Source organism: Lissotriton vulgaris, chromosome 7 (assembly GCF_964263255.1).
Source record: "Lissotriton vulgaris chromosome 7, aLisVul1.2, whole genome shotgun sequence".
Taxonomy (NCBI): Eukaryota; Metazoa; Chordata; class Amphibia; order Caudata; family Salamandridae; genus Lissotriton; species Lissotriton vulgaris.
In genome coordinates, this window is record NC_141695.1 from 827,435,760 (window position 1) to 827,449,310 (window position 13,551).

A 13,551-nucleotide genomic window follows, 5' to 3' on the forward strand; every position below is an offset into this window, starting at 1 on the left:
ATATACACATTCACAAAACCCAAAGGTTAAAGTGAAGTTATAGTTAGGTATGGTAATTGTTAGACCTGGCACCATTGGTGTGGGTCTTCCTTCCATTTTTTGCTGTTGCCCCCTGTGTTTTTGCTGGTCTCGATGCGTTGGGCACTTTGCCACTGCTGTTCAGTTCCAAAGTGCAAGTGCTCCCTGTTGTAAATTGTTGTAATGGATTAGTGACTCCATGATTGGTTATTTGATTTACTTGTCAGACCCTAGTACAGTGCACCATGTTTGCCCAGGTCCTGTAAATCAAATGTTGCTGGTTGGTTTGCAGCAAAACACACAAGATGATGCACAATGGCAAAACATTCATCCCCAGTCACGGATCTGGGTTTAAACCATCGTTATTTAGCTTACCAAGCCACCCCAGTTCAGACCTGGCCATATGCAAATCAGTCTTGACCCTGTGCCTCATCCCTTTACCGGTGAAGCAGAGCGCTCCCGAACACGGAACAGCACCATCTTGCTGCACGCTCGGCGGCAACCTTTTATCAGCTCGCAAACAAGCCATCATTTATCCTTATGTAAAGAAGTTTCTCCAATATCCTGCAAAAATTGAGTTGGTTGTACTTTAAAGATGCTGTGCCACGCTTAAAAAGCATCAAGCTAGCAAGTACTCGGCACTATACGTGTGAGCTGTGGGGTTAATAGCTATTCAAGCGCCCCTCCTCCACTCTCTCTTTTGGATTGAAACATCTACTTAAGAATTGAAGCTACTCCTTAGTGATGTGTAATCTGATGTTCACATAGAGGATGTCCATCTACACGTCTATCGTTTTTTAATAATCCGTCTCGAGCAATCCAACAACCTCCTCATACAATTATATATAGAAGATCACTAGTAGGATCACCACATTATAAATCAGGAATTAGCCTTTATCAAGTGGCCCCTTTGTGATTGTGAAATTGCGAGAAGATGTCTTTCAATTTCTGAAATGCTAAGCAAGAACAAAATTCTTTTGCTAGTTTTCACCCAGTGACTCCTGAGGAAGGCGTTTTTTTCAGCCGAAACGCGCGTCGAGTTCTATTGTCACCTTTTATATTCCATATATGAATTATCTTTAATTGTATTGTTTATGATTTAAATATGTTGTGTATTTATGGTGATTATTATGTGTTATGTCATTTTTATTGTATCATATAGTTTCAACGTGTTGTAGTTACTATATGATTTTTATACAAATTAAATATATTTTTAACCTAGAATCACATGTCATTGTTCCTCTCTCTGTATAGTTTGGACAAACTGTGCACTAATTCTTGCTGACGGCCTAGGTTTTTTTCTCATGTTGGTTCTTACCCTGCCCTAGGAGTCTGCGTACCTTACTACCCAGGGGGTCCTTGTTTAATTCCTACCTCATGGGAACAGTCCAGCCATAACTGCCAAGCCATGTCTCCCCTGGACCGGAATCAAGCATCCTGGGACCGGTTTCTGGCTATCAGCCGTCTTCAGCCAGGATAGCTTGACTCCAGTGGCATAGTGAGCACGGACCCACGTCTGGGCATACCCTTCCCACATAGGTTGAACAGCAAAACACACAAGATGATGGACGAATGTTGCACAATGGCAAAACAGTCACCCCCAGCCACAGATCTGGGTTTAATCCATCATTATTTTGCTCACCAAGCCAGCCCAGGTTTGCAGCACAGATTGTGCCACCCAAAGAAGCAGCTTGTAAAATGTGGCTCAGGCCTGCCATTGCAGAGCTTGCCATGTCGACTTGGCAAGTGCACACACTTGCCAGTATCCAAACCTTCCCTTTTCTGCATGTTAGTCACCCCGAAGGTAGGCCCAAGGTACCCCTGTGGGCAGGGTGCATTGTATGTGAAAGGTAGACATGCCCTGATGTATGTTGCATGTCCTGATAGTGAAATACTGCCAATTTAGTTTTTCACTATTGCAAGGCTATTTGTTCCCGTAGGCCAGAATGGGCAGTTAGTTTATAACATCTCATAAACATAACTGGCCCTAGGAACAAGATAGGAAAATAAAGTTTAGTATATCTGAACTCAGAATGTTAAAGTGCATCTTTTAGTGAGGGTGATTTTTACATTCTGTGTTTAAAAATACCACTTTTAGGAAGTGGGCATTTTCTTGCCTAACCATCCAGTGTGCCTCTGCTACGTTTGTGTATTGCATGTCTGTCTTATGAGTGACAGGAGATGGGAGAGTGCAGCGATTCCGGCAGTCTGATGAGTCAGAGCTGGGCTGAATGGGACCTGGGTTGAATTTAGAGTAGAGGGAGGAGATTTCCTTTCACCTTCCTGGGCCAGGTCTGCTTTCAACAATGCTGTCTCAGCCTCCTGCCCGGAAGCTGCACCAGTGAGGACAGAACTGGTTTTGGCTGAGTACAGACACTCTCTGCCTTCAGAGAACAAATAATTTGTGTGTATAAAAAGTTGGACCCAGACGCCAGAACTTTAGATCACTTCTGGGGAATCCAGAGGAACCTTTGCCAAGGAGAAGAGCCAGATAAGCGTAGGAGGAATACTGCCTCTGTACTGTTTGCTGTCTGGGGTTGGGATGCAGTGGCGCTTGCTGCCAAGGAAAGGACAAGAAGGACTTTGCTGTTTGCTTTGTCACCTGCTTGAAGAAAAGATCTCCAAGGGCGGGAAACTAAGCTTGCCTCCTGTTCTGAAGTTTCAGGGACACAAAGCCTTCACCACCAGCTCCCCTGGATTTCCTTGCTGGGAATTCTATCCTGCAAAGAGGTGCCTGCTGCTGTTTAGGACCTCTAGAGACTGTTTGTCGCTGGGAGCTGGAAGATCGACGCAACGAGAAGAAGCCTGTCGCATCCACACCGATTCCTGGTGCACCACCGAGTCACGGGGAAGAAGCATGCCTGCATCCGCACTTAGTTCTGACGCCTCGTGAGCAACAGGAAGAAGCGCGCCGCATCCACACCAGGTCCCGACGCATGGCCAAGAAGTCCGTCACAGCACCTGCTGTGCGGCTGCAAACGTGCACGCATCGTACCGGACCGCCGCATCGCATTGAGCAGCCATTTTGTCACATAGCACCGGATCGTCGAGGCGCCATCTTGTCGCATCGTAACTGGAACGCAGTAAGAAACCGACGCATCCCCTCCTCTCCATTAAGGAACCGACTCATCACCTCCCCTGTGCTGCAGTAAAGAACCGATGCATCACCTCCCCCGAAGCAAGGAACTGATGCATCACCTTCCCTGCGACCCTTTTGTTTGTTTTGCGTGACGCATCTGAGGTACTTTGTTGGAAAAGTGTTGCATTTATAACTTGCGTTGAACTAAACTATTTCTACCATTTGAAAGTCTTTTTTCTAATACTGTATTGTGGATTTTTGTCGTTTTGGTCTTGTTTTTGATATCGACTACAGATTTTTCTAAACTGGTGTGAAGTCCCTTTGCAGTGTTTTCACTGTGTTACTGTATGTGTTTACAAATGCTTTAAACACTGCCTATGAGATAAGCCTGTCTGCTTGTGCCAAGCTACCAAGGGGGTGAGCAGGGGTTATTTTAGGAGGGTATCCCTCTTACCCTGACTAGAAGCAAGGGTCCCTATTTGGACAAAGGGGCAAACCATTGCTAACTGGAGACCCCCATTTCTAACATTGTCATGAAACTTAAATTTGTTTAGAAAATGTCAGTTAAAATATACAGTTTTAATAACAAAACCACCTAAATTCACCAGTTCTAGTTATCTCAAGTAACCATAACTCGTGCTCTAAAGAAAGTTTAACTTGTGCCCTTGCCTTGCACAGTGTTGTAATTTCAGATGTTGCAGTGATGTTATCAATGATGTAATCGCACATGTCATGAGTGATGTAATATGGGAGGTAATTAGCAGTGCATGGCGAGGGCTTGAGTTAAAGTTACATTAGGACAGGAGATTTCATTTTCCTTATGGGTTGCTGGGGAACCCCAGTGCCCCAGCATCCCCGCCGGCTCCTGCAAGTGACCCCATGAATTAAATACAAATATATAATTATCATAGAACCATAGGCTCATACTGCTGCTATCAGAAATGCACCTAGATGAATTATCACTTCATCATCCATAAGTTCAAAGAGTACATTTAGGGCTTCTTTGAGATTACTAATATGGCTTTTTTCATAAGGGGAAACAGAAAATGCTTTGAATACATAGCATAATAACCACAGAAAAATATAAAATGCAACATTGTTTGACCAGACTTCCCATCACAGTGGCATGGCAAGGAGTCAAGATTGGTATTAATTCCAAAGGAAAACATAACATATATTTCAATGTAATAGCCCTGTAGATTCCGTTCCCAACACCCCATTGGCCTGATCATATATCTGGCCTGGGGGAACAGAGTTCATATCATATACATACCCACACTCCTCTTCCGCCTCTCAATGAGCATTCTTTCGGTGTCAGTTAGGTCATGGTCATACAGGACCTGGTGTTATTGGTTTTTATTAAAGTCAAGATGCCTCTCAGGGTCCGTAAAAACCTGCTGTAGATTAACGGATCACAATCTAGATTCCCCACTGGCTAGCCTTGGGAACTCCGAGTGTTTGTCACAACTGAGGCAGTCCTTAATATCTCTGGTGAGACTTGCCTCCTTATTTTTCTAAACATCCAACTACAAAGGCTGGACTCTAATAAAGTCTTCTGTATACGGAATGCCCAGTTTGCTATGACAGATTAAATGAGAGGATGAAATGGGTGCCATTAAAACCCTTCTGCAAAACCTGTTCTCTTCGGTCTGGCCAGTATTGCATTCATGGATACCCCAAACACCAGCCACATACTTTGCAGTAGATATGCATTGTGTTATATAGGCTGAGGTCAACTAAATAGAGTACCAATCGCCTTTGTGAGTGTTGTCCTGGAATGTGTAATATGTGGTACCCAAGATCCCATAGCAGTAAATGTTAGGCCCAAATATGAAAAACTGCTAGTGCAATTTAGGGTACTATTTCCTATTAAAAAGTGGACCTAGAAATATAATGTTCAAAGACACGTCAAACGGGTATTATATTGGTCTGTGAAGGAGGCTAAGGAATGAACTCCAGTGTCAGTATAAACAAATGCGGCATGTAGGTGCTAATAGGAGCTTCTTGCATAACGATGTATGCATGGAGTACATGTTAGGTCTGACCTAGAGACAGCTTGGCCTGCCTCTTTAGCCTCCGGTAAAGAAAAATCATAAATAAATATATATTATCATCAAATCTTGGCAATTCTTCTGAACGTGTATGGACCCAAAGCTCTCATTTGAGGTGTCTTTCATGACTAGATATTTTCTCCACTTTTATTCAATATCTGCACACACCCTTTGACACAATTTTGGTTTAAAGTGGGCGCAAAATGTTATATGTATGCACAAGACATGCAGTTGATCTTTGGGTTTGTGAAGGACAAATCTAAAATGTATTTTGTAGCCCAGAGTCCACTTCTGGTACGGTAATGGATGTCACTGAACTGCTTGAAATTAAATCCAGTGAAGATTGAACTTCCGATTATTCTCAAGGGCTCGGGCGCCCTGGATTCTCTGACCTGACATTCATTAATGGGTCCCTGCCTTCCATCTGCACAACAGTCTATTATTTGTGAACCTCTCTTGATGCCAACTTACCTTTGCCTTCATGCTTCCAAGATCTCTAGCATCTGCTTTTTCCATTTGAAAACTACATGAAATACTCTGCTGGTCATATATAATAGATTTCATGTTCCTCTGATCAATGCATATGTTCAATCATGCGTCAATTATGGCAATGCGACTCTTAAAAACAATTACACGGGCTTCTGGTCCATTAAAGAATTGTTTTTAAGTTCCTAGTCCACAGAGTGGTTTTTCTATACTTCCCACATTTTATTTCATGTACATTCTATTGGGATTCCTCCCTCTCCAATTGAAGATCGAACGACCAGTATCTTTTCACGATCCGTAGAACTAGAACTGTCACCTTATACACCTGTACCTTCTCAACAGCAATCACTAGGAAGAATAATTCTCTACCCATATTTATTTTGTCAATATGTTTTGCAATATTAAATTAGCTTTGCAACTGCCACTTCGGTTAGGTCATTATAGTACCAAGAAACTTTGGTGTGCAGGCGCTGAATAAGTTAACGTTTACATAGCATAAAATACTTTAGCTTTGAGTCATATACCTTTGCCAGTATTTTCCTTTCATTATCTTGTTTTTTAAAACCATGTTTGTGTAAAATCGGTATTCAGGTTGTTGTAACCCAAACCAACGAGGTCCTTTCTTTGTGCAAATAAGATTCATATTTTTCCATTATGTACATAATGAGATAAAAAGGGTCTCTATAACTTCACTATGTACACCTGACTTTCAAGGTAGATATTCCTTGGCCAATGTTTTTTATACCTTTTGTTCAGGACGGGAGACTTAGCTTATCTAAAGATCTGTCAGGTTTGCTGATGTTCCTCGGCGTGAAATATCACATTTTTTTTAACCCTAATTTCTCGAAAGGTAGGGAATAGAATTACGCCAAATCGCAACAAGCACGCTTTCTGGACCAAGATCTTGCTTTCTGCCAAATTTGGCGTAATTCCATTCAGCTGTTTTGTCTGTAGCCGTGTCTAATTTGCAATGGAAAACCTAATTTGAAAAGCTAGTTTTGGGACCCCCATCCTTGTTCTCAGCCCCCACTTGACAGGTCAACCCGAAATGTTTGAAGAAGGATCCAAGGTGGATGAGCCATTTTTGACTTGTTTTTGCACGGTTTTGTGTAGATTTGTCAAACCAAAAACTACTTTTCTCATGAAATCTAGTCCTAACCATAACTACCATATAAATATGTTATTTATTCACGGAAAAAACAAAGCTTACAGGGCCATTATAGTTAGGAAATACACACGAAAAAAACCTCAGAAATTCACTGAAAAAGACCAAGGTTACAGGGATGTTATAGTTAGGCTGAGATTTCACTTGTACAAAACAAGTGAAATTCAGCAGTTATAGATACCTGAGCTAACTATAACTTATACCCCACAATGCATTACTTATCTATATCTATATCACTCATGACATGGTTTGTGCTTTGCTGTAGTTGGACTCCTACTGGGGCACCTGTATGTTTATATTTGTAAGTGCTTCCCATTTGAGGTTCAGTTTCTGTGAAATGCACACCTCATTTTTTCCAAGAGGAGTCCCCAGTTTTGCTGAAAAGTCTACCCAACTGTGGTATTTTCATCTGGTTAATTAGTAAGTGCTACCTCGTTGGATAAATGTCTTGTGCATATTCTGCACTACAGCTGCGTAAGGGACCTTGAGGTGGGGCTTTAAGTAGGATGAAAAAACTGGTGCGTCTCTGAAAGGGGCGCGGCCGATGCAATTAAATGTGTGGCATAAAATAACGTAAGCAAAAAACAAGTGCTTTTGCATAGTGTGCTACCCTCTGGTATTTGGTGCATCTACAACAAGCTAGGGCTATTGGCTATTTCCATTGGCTATATGTGAGGATGAAAGTGCAGTCTTTTTCAAATAGTTTGTTTCCTTTTAAGTCTTGACTCTCTCCTGACCGGCTAGTTATAAAAGGGTGGATTTGCAAACGTTAATTTTAAATAGTCCTTCTTTTGTTTTTTCCCTTTTCCTGTCTTTATAGTAGGATATTCAAGTAAAACCCTTGCCTTTCTCTCATAACTTTTTAGTTTTTTCGCACACCCTCTTTTTAATCACGTTGGCGTTTGAATAAAATATATGTTCGAATACCTCGATTACACACTTGAAGCATTTCTTCCTGCAGAACAGTTCTCATTTAAAAACGCATGGTGTTAATTTAAAGCTCTCTAGTGCCATTGGGCCACGTTTGCGCTATATTAACTACAAAAAAAAAAAGAAAACCGCATAACGTGACTCTGGCGTGCCCTGGGGATTATGTACTTTTGTGCAGCAACAATATGCAAGCATCCTCTTTGCCTTGATTGTAGAAGTATACAAGCACCCAAAGGCGCACCTGAACTTGCAGAGTTCAACACCTGGAAAAGAGAAACATATTGTGCGATTGGGATCTTTTTAAAAAGGGCAACCAGTCCTCGAGCAGACAGAGTGAAAAAGGAGATGACTTTCGTGATGCAATAGAACGGCCAACAGAAAGTTACTTTCTGTTGAATTTATAAAATTGAGAGAACTTGTTAGGTCACAGAGCGAAACATTATTTGGCTGTTGATCTAGCTTACTTTCAATTATTCTTGAAATGTACTCCTCATTAGCTCTGAAAAACCCCTTGTGACACCTTTATACATTCTCAAGCTTTGCAGTCCGAATGTATGACGTTACTACGCATACATTCACAATGCATGGATTTACAATGCAGTTGTTACAACGACCGCGTTGTTACCACACGTGCCATTACATCACAAGTCGTAATGACTTTGGGTAGGGGGCGCGCTGGACTTGGAATAGTATAAATTACTATTCCTACTCCAGTTTGTGCAACAGCAAAGAAGGTGTTGGATTTAAAATCCAACACATTCCTGGTGTTGCAAGTCATTGTTACGACTTACGATATAATGGCATACATGGTAACAACAGCGTTGTTGACCAATGCGTTGTGGAAACAGTGTTGTGAACACTGTTTCCCTTGCAGTCACTGCTAAATGGAAAGTTCAAAGCCCGCACTCGGGTGCTATCAAACCCTTTTCCCACCTTGAAGTGAAGGTGCTAAAGGTTGGTTTGCAAGTGTCTGAAACTGTTTTCACTAGTCTCGCTCATGCCTTTAAACAATTAGCTGCCTAGTTAAAGGTGTGAAAGGCAATGTAGACAACAACTTTTTCCAAAATGTAAAGAACAGGTTTTTATCTGATTCGAACAACCTTCAAGGAAGTCACATTCACGGGTTAAAACATTAGGAAGGACAAATATTTCCCCCAAAGATTAGTTGGGCCTAGACAAAATTGGATGGGGGAGGTGGGCTGCGTGCCACTCCTCCCCAGGCTGATTTTGGCCCTGGGGACCCTATCACCTGGGCCTTGCCAAATTCAATAGGGGATGGGGATGCGCTACCTCTCTACTTAGGCGGATTCCTGCCCCGGTGACTTCATCCCACAGGGCCTGGTCATGTCTCCCTGGGTGCCCACTCAGGGCACCCAGTGTGCTATAGGACCTCAAGGCCCCAACGGTCCCAGCCGGCTCCCTGCCTCTTGCAGGAGCCGGTACTGCTCTCGCACACATGGAGCTGCTGGAATTGCAGCTCCCTGTGTGCAAGAGTAATACCTTCATCACTTGCCCTGCCTGCATGTTTGCGGGCAGGGAAACAGATGAAAATATCGCTTCCAGCAAACGGAAGCGGTTTGACAGCTCCCGCTTTCTGGAAGCAGAATGTTTCCTATTGCTCGTCTGGAGCGGTCATAGCTCCCGCCAAGCAAAAGCAAACAGCTATGTCCCGAGATTGTGCACCCTGGAACAAAGCAGGAGCCGGCCTTAGGGGGTGGCGTCCCAAGGGCCAATATTGGCTCCAGGAAGAAGGCTGTGTGGCCCCCTCCTTTGTTGTGCATGAGACAGCTGGGAAATGGTGGTGATTCACGGGCCGTATGTGGCCCCGGAGGGGGTCTGTGCCCCCGTTTAGTTTATTCAATATAGCCCCAAAGAGGTTATGGTACCCAGGAGGGTGGGGGATCTGCGAGGTCCACCCCCCTAGTTATAATTTACATAAGCTCTGTGGAGGTGGTGTTCCCCGGAGCGTAAATATGCCCTTGGAGGGGAGCCCTGCGCGCCCCCTCTATGTTTTACAAATCTCTGCATGCCCCCAGGACCTGGCCCACTGGAATGAGGAAGCTTGGTTTCCCTTTTAAAATAAACCGGAGGGTTCTTGCAGTGGTTGTTGAGTGCGTCTTTAAAATGCTCTTGGGACTTTGGTGATCTATATATATGCGCAAAAAAGCAGAGACCTCTGGGTAGTTCTCAAGTTTAGGTGTATATATATATATATTACAGATGGATGTGTGGGTAGGGAGGAAAACAGTGAACAAGTAGGAATTTATGAGAAGTCATTGTAAGTAGTTTAGAGTACATTTTATTTGAACAAGGAAATGTAAAGGTTCAGACTTTTTAAATTATACAAATAAACATATATTTGTAGTTTTGGAAGAATGGGTCTGAGCAGTGTGACTAGTTAATAAATGAAAGAGTACTTTTGGGTACTTAGAACAAAATAAATAGACATATATTCATGATCCAGATATGTGATTCCGACCAAGATGACTATTAATTAAGATTGTCCTCATTCAGAACAATATATGATTGGTGGTAGGTTCAGAACAAAGATTCAAATTACAGCAATGTGTTTATTAGTCCGATTTGTATCTGACTTGGTGATTGCGACTGAACTACCCGTTTCATTTCACTTACAGAAGACACGGAGCAAGATCTCCAGGATGTCAGTGGATTGGGTGAACTTTACGTTCCGAATAGAGAGTATTCATCTGCCACTCTGCGAATCCTTGCCTGTATGCCCAGCCGCACTATTGGTGAGTCAAGTTGTGCTACAGGTTAATAAAAGAAAGCCAGCATCCGTGTGAAACTACTGATGAAAGAGAGGGGGTTACTTGCAATACTGGAGTTTGAGGGCTCAGTTGAACCTTTCATGATTGAGAGAAGCCATGTCACACTGGTGATTAACACTGTTGGTACGAGAGTGAAGCTGGAGCTCCAACTTCACAATACTTTGAGAAAGGGAGAACCCTTCAAGGCTTGGCTAAAGTATGTCTACCTGTCATTGAGGTTTGGGTAAAATGGTAGAGAGAAAATAATTCATACCACAGGGGTTGGGGTGGAGAACAGGTAGGTATACCATTTGGACAATGTCAGAAGGTTTAGGGTGTCCTCGGATTTTTGTAAATAATGCAGGTGGAATAGGGATGATCCATGGAAAGATTGGGGATATTGGAACAATGACATTGGGATTATCAGGGTGTGGGTTTGATGGTGAAAGTATTGGTGAGCCTTAAAATGCGAAAGCATTGAGGGCTGTGTGGAGCAGTGTTGGAGGGAAAATTAATTGTGGGCAGGAGGGGTAAGGGGGCTTGGTGCAGCAGCTCAGAAGCTGCGCTGGGGAGATCGTGAGAGAGAACTAAGGGAAATGGGACAGCTTAATTTGCACCGGGGTAGTCCTGGAACGCTTGCTCTAAAAACAGGAAAAAATGGATATATGAGCCTTGGAGACTGTTTCTGAAAGTTGAACAGGTTTTATTAGAAGACACAGCTTCTAGGAAAATTCAATGATATCATAAAAACCACATAGTACTTGGTCCTGCTCCTAGCATTCTCTTGAAAGTCACATGGACCAGTTTGAATTTACAAAATACAGTTTACAGCTGCTATGAGAGAGAGAGACTATACTTTAAGAACACTTGTGAGCTTTGAGGCAGATTGCATAGAAAAGGTTAAGCACATATTATTGGAAACACTCACCACTGTATGCAAGTGTGATATCCTGTAAGTACAAGTTAAACACCTTAAATGCAGTGAAGATAAAACAAGGTCAGAGAAAACATAACATTTCAAATGGCGAAATATAACTTTAAATGCAAAAAGGAAAAAGCATTTCATACAGCAGAATATACAATAGAGCAGCAGAACCTAAGTACATGAAACAAGGGCTTCTCGAGTAACCCCTGGGAAAAACTCCTGTCCGACATCCAAGTGCAGACGAGGAGTAGTTCAACGATATCCCTGTTGATCTCCTTTTTATATTTTTCGGGGGTGAGAAGCCTATGGTCACGCCATATCACATCACTTCGAACCACATACCCTTCCATCGTCACTTACTGGCCTACCCGGTACCCTTCCCATCCATAAGTGCAAATGTGGCCCCTTCTCGTAATTGTGGCACGTACGCCAGTCTAGACTGAGTTCCTGCCATTTTGACTAGAAGTTTGTCATTAATGTATCATAGACAACAGAAATGTGTTATTTTTTTTTATTTTTTTTTTAAAACCTTTATTTACGAATGCACAATACACAGCGTCTGCCTACAACCCCGCAGGGCCGGCCGCTATGACATAAACAGGCTGAGTGAAAGTAGAATCAGAGACAGCACGTTGTTGAAGCAAACTATCAAGTCCACATTGTCGGTAAAGCATAGCTTCATACAAAAAGGATAAGAAAGGTTTAATTTTATGTTTTTGTTGAAAGAACACCAACACACAAACACATGGTATCATAGTGGCAAGGGTTGCTGGAGGTGGGGGGGGGGTAAGAGATGTGGAGAGGAGGATACTGGCAAGGGGGGGTGACGCGTGCGGGAAAACAAAACGTGTAGTGGGATTAATGGAGGAACGTAAATCATGGAGATGAGGGGAGAGGGACCTCATAGTCAAGCGGGGGAGAACAGATGTCTCCGCGATAAGCATTCCACTGAGCCCAAACTCTGGACCACTTCCCCGGGCGCCCCGAGCCTCATAAACGGTCTTTTCTCGGAACATGGACCAATCCATGTTCTCTTTCCAGGCACTTAACAATGGTAGTCTAGGGGAGCCCCAGAGCTGAGCGATATCTCTCTTTGCGACCATGTTCCCCAGGGTAACCCAAAGCGTCTGGGCAGCATTACAATCAGACGGTTCCCACACATTCAACAGACAACGACGCGCTTCGGGAAGTAGTGGGATCCCCGTGACACGACTCATGACATCATGCACCCTGGACCAGTACGCTGCAATCATCGGGCATTCCCACAGAACATGGAAAAAGGTGCCATCCATCCCACAACCACGCCTACATCGACCATCCGACACCAAACCCATTCGCACCAGACGCATCCCAGTCAAATACACACGGTGGAGGATTTTCAACTGGACAAAGCGAAGCCGAGCCGGGATAGCCACTTCCTTAGGGGAGGACACAGCTGACTGCCAGTCCTCGTCGTCTAATTCGAGTCCGTCAGCCGTCCAGGCAGCCCGGAGCTTCTCAAGCTGGTCAGCTCTGTTGTTGATAAGCTTCTTGTAGATTAAGGAGATGGTGCTATCCGGGACGTGGCCGTCAAGAACTCGATCCTCCAAGGGGGAGGACTGTGGGATAACGGTACCCGGTGGAAAGATGGAAGATAAGGCGTGTCTAACCTGCATGTACCGGAAGTGCTCTCTATCATCGAGCCGGTATTCCAATTTCAGGGACTCAAAGGACTTAACCGCGCCCCGTGCCCACAGGTCCTCCACCGTGCTGATCCCAATCATGTCCCATTTCTCAAACCCTTTTGTCTTCCAGAGGTTCCCCAACCGCTCCGAATCATACAGTGGTGTCTTACGTGTCAGCCTACCACCCCAGCCCGTGGCCACGGTAGCATCCCTCCACGCCCGCACTGCACATTTCGTCGGGCCAGTGAGAAGCCGGTAGGGTGCCTTCGAATACAGAGCCCTATTAAAATTGCCACCAGGCAACAATAATTTATCCAGGGCAAAAGCAGGTGCGGGCTCCGGAGCATAGGTCGCATGGTTGATGGCGCTAAGGTGCGAGGCCCAGTAATACCGTCTAATATCCGGCAATGCGATATCCAAGCTCACGCTCTCCTGGTATGACGGGGGTAAGGCAATGCGGGCACG

The 13,551-nt window shown here is 43.9% G+C and overlaps 1 protein-coding gene across 8 annotated transcripts in view; it reads left to right on the forward strand.

The window, feature by feature from the left end:
- The window catches only part of TMC6 (transmembrane channel like 6), a 225,286-nt gene that overhangs the window by 126,785 nt on the left and 84,950 nt on the right, over positions 1 to 13,551 (forward strand). For all 8 annotated transcript variants that reach the window (XM_086931088.1, XM_086931093.1, XM_086931095.1 and 5 more), the window contains one exon: positions 10,366 to 10,482. In XM_086931088.1, coding sequence (XP_086787214.1) covers positions 10,366 to 10,482 — 117 coding nt within the window. The remainder of the gene's footprint in view (positions 1 to 10,365; positions 10,483 to 13,551) is intronic.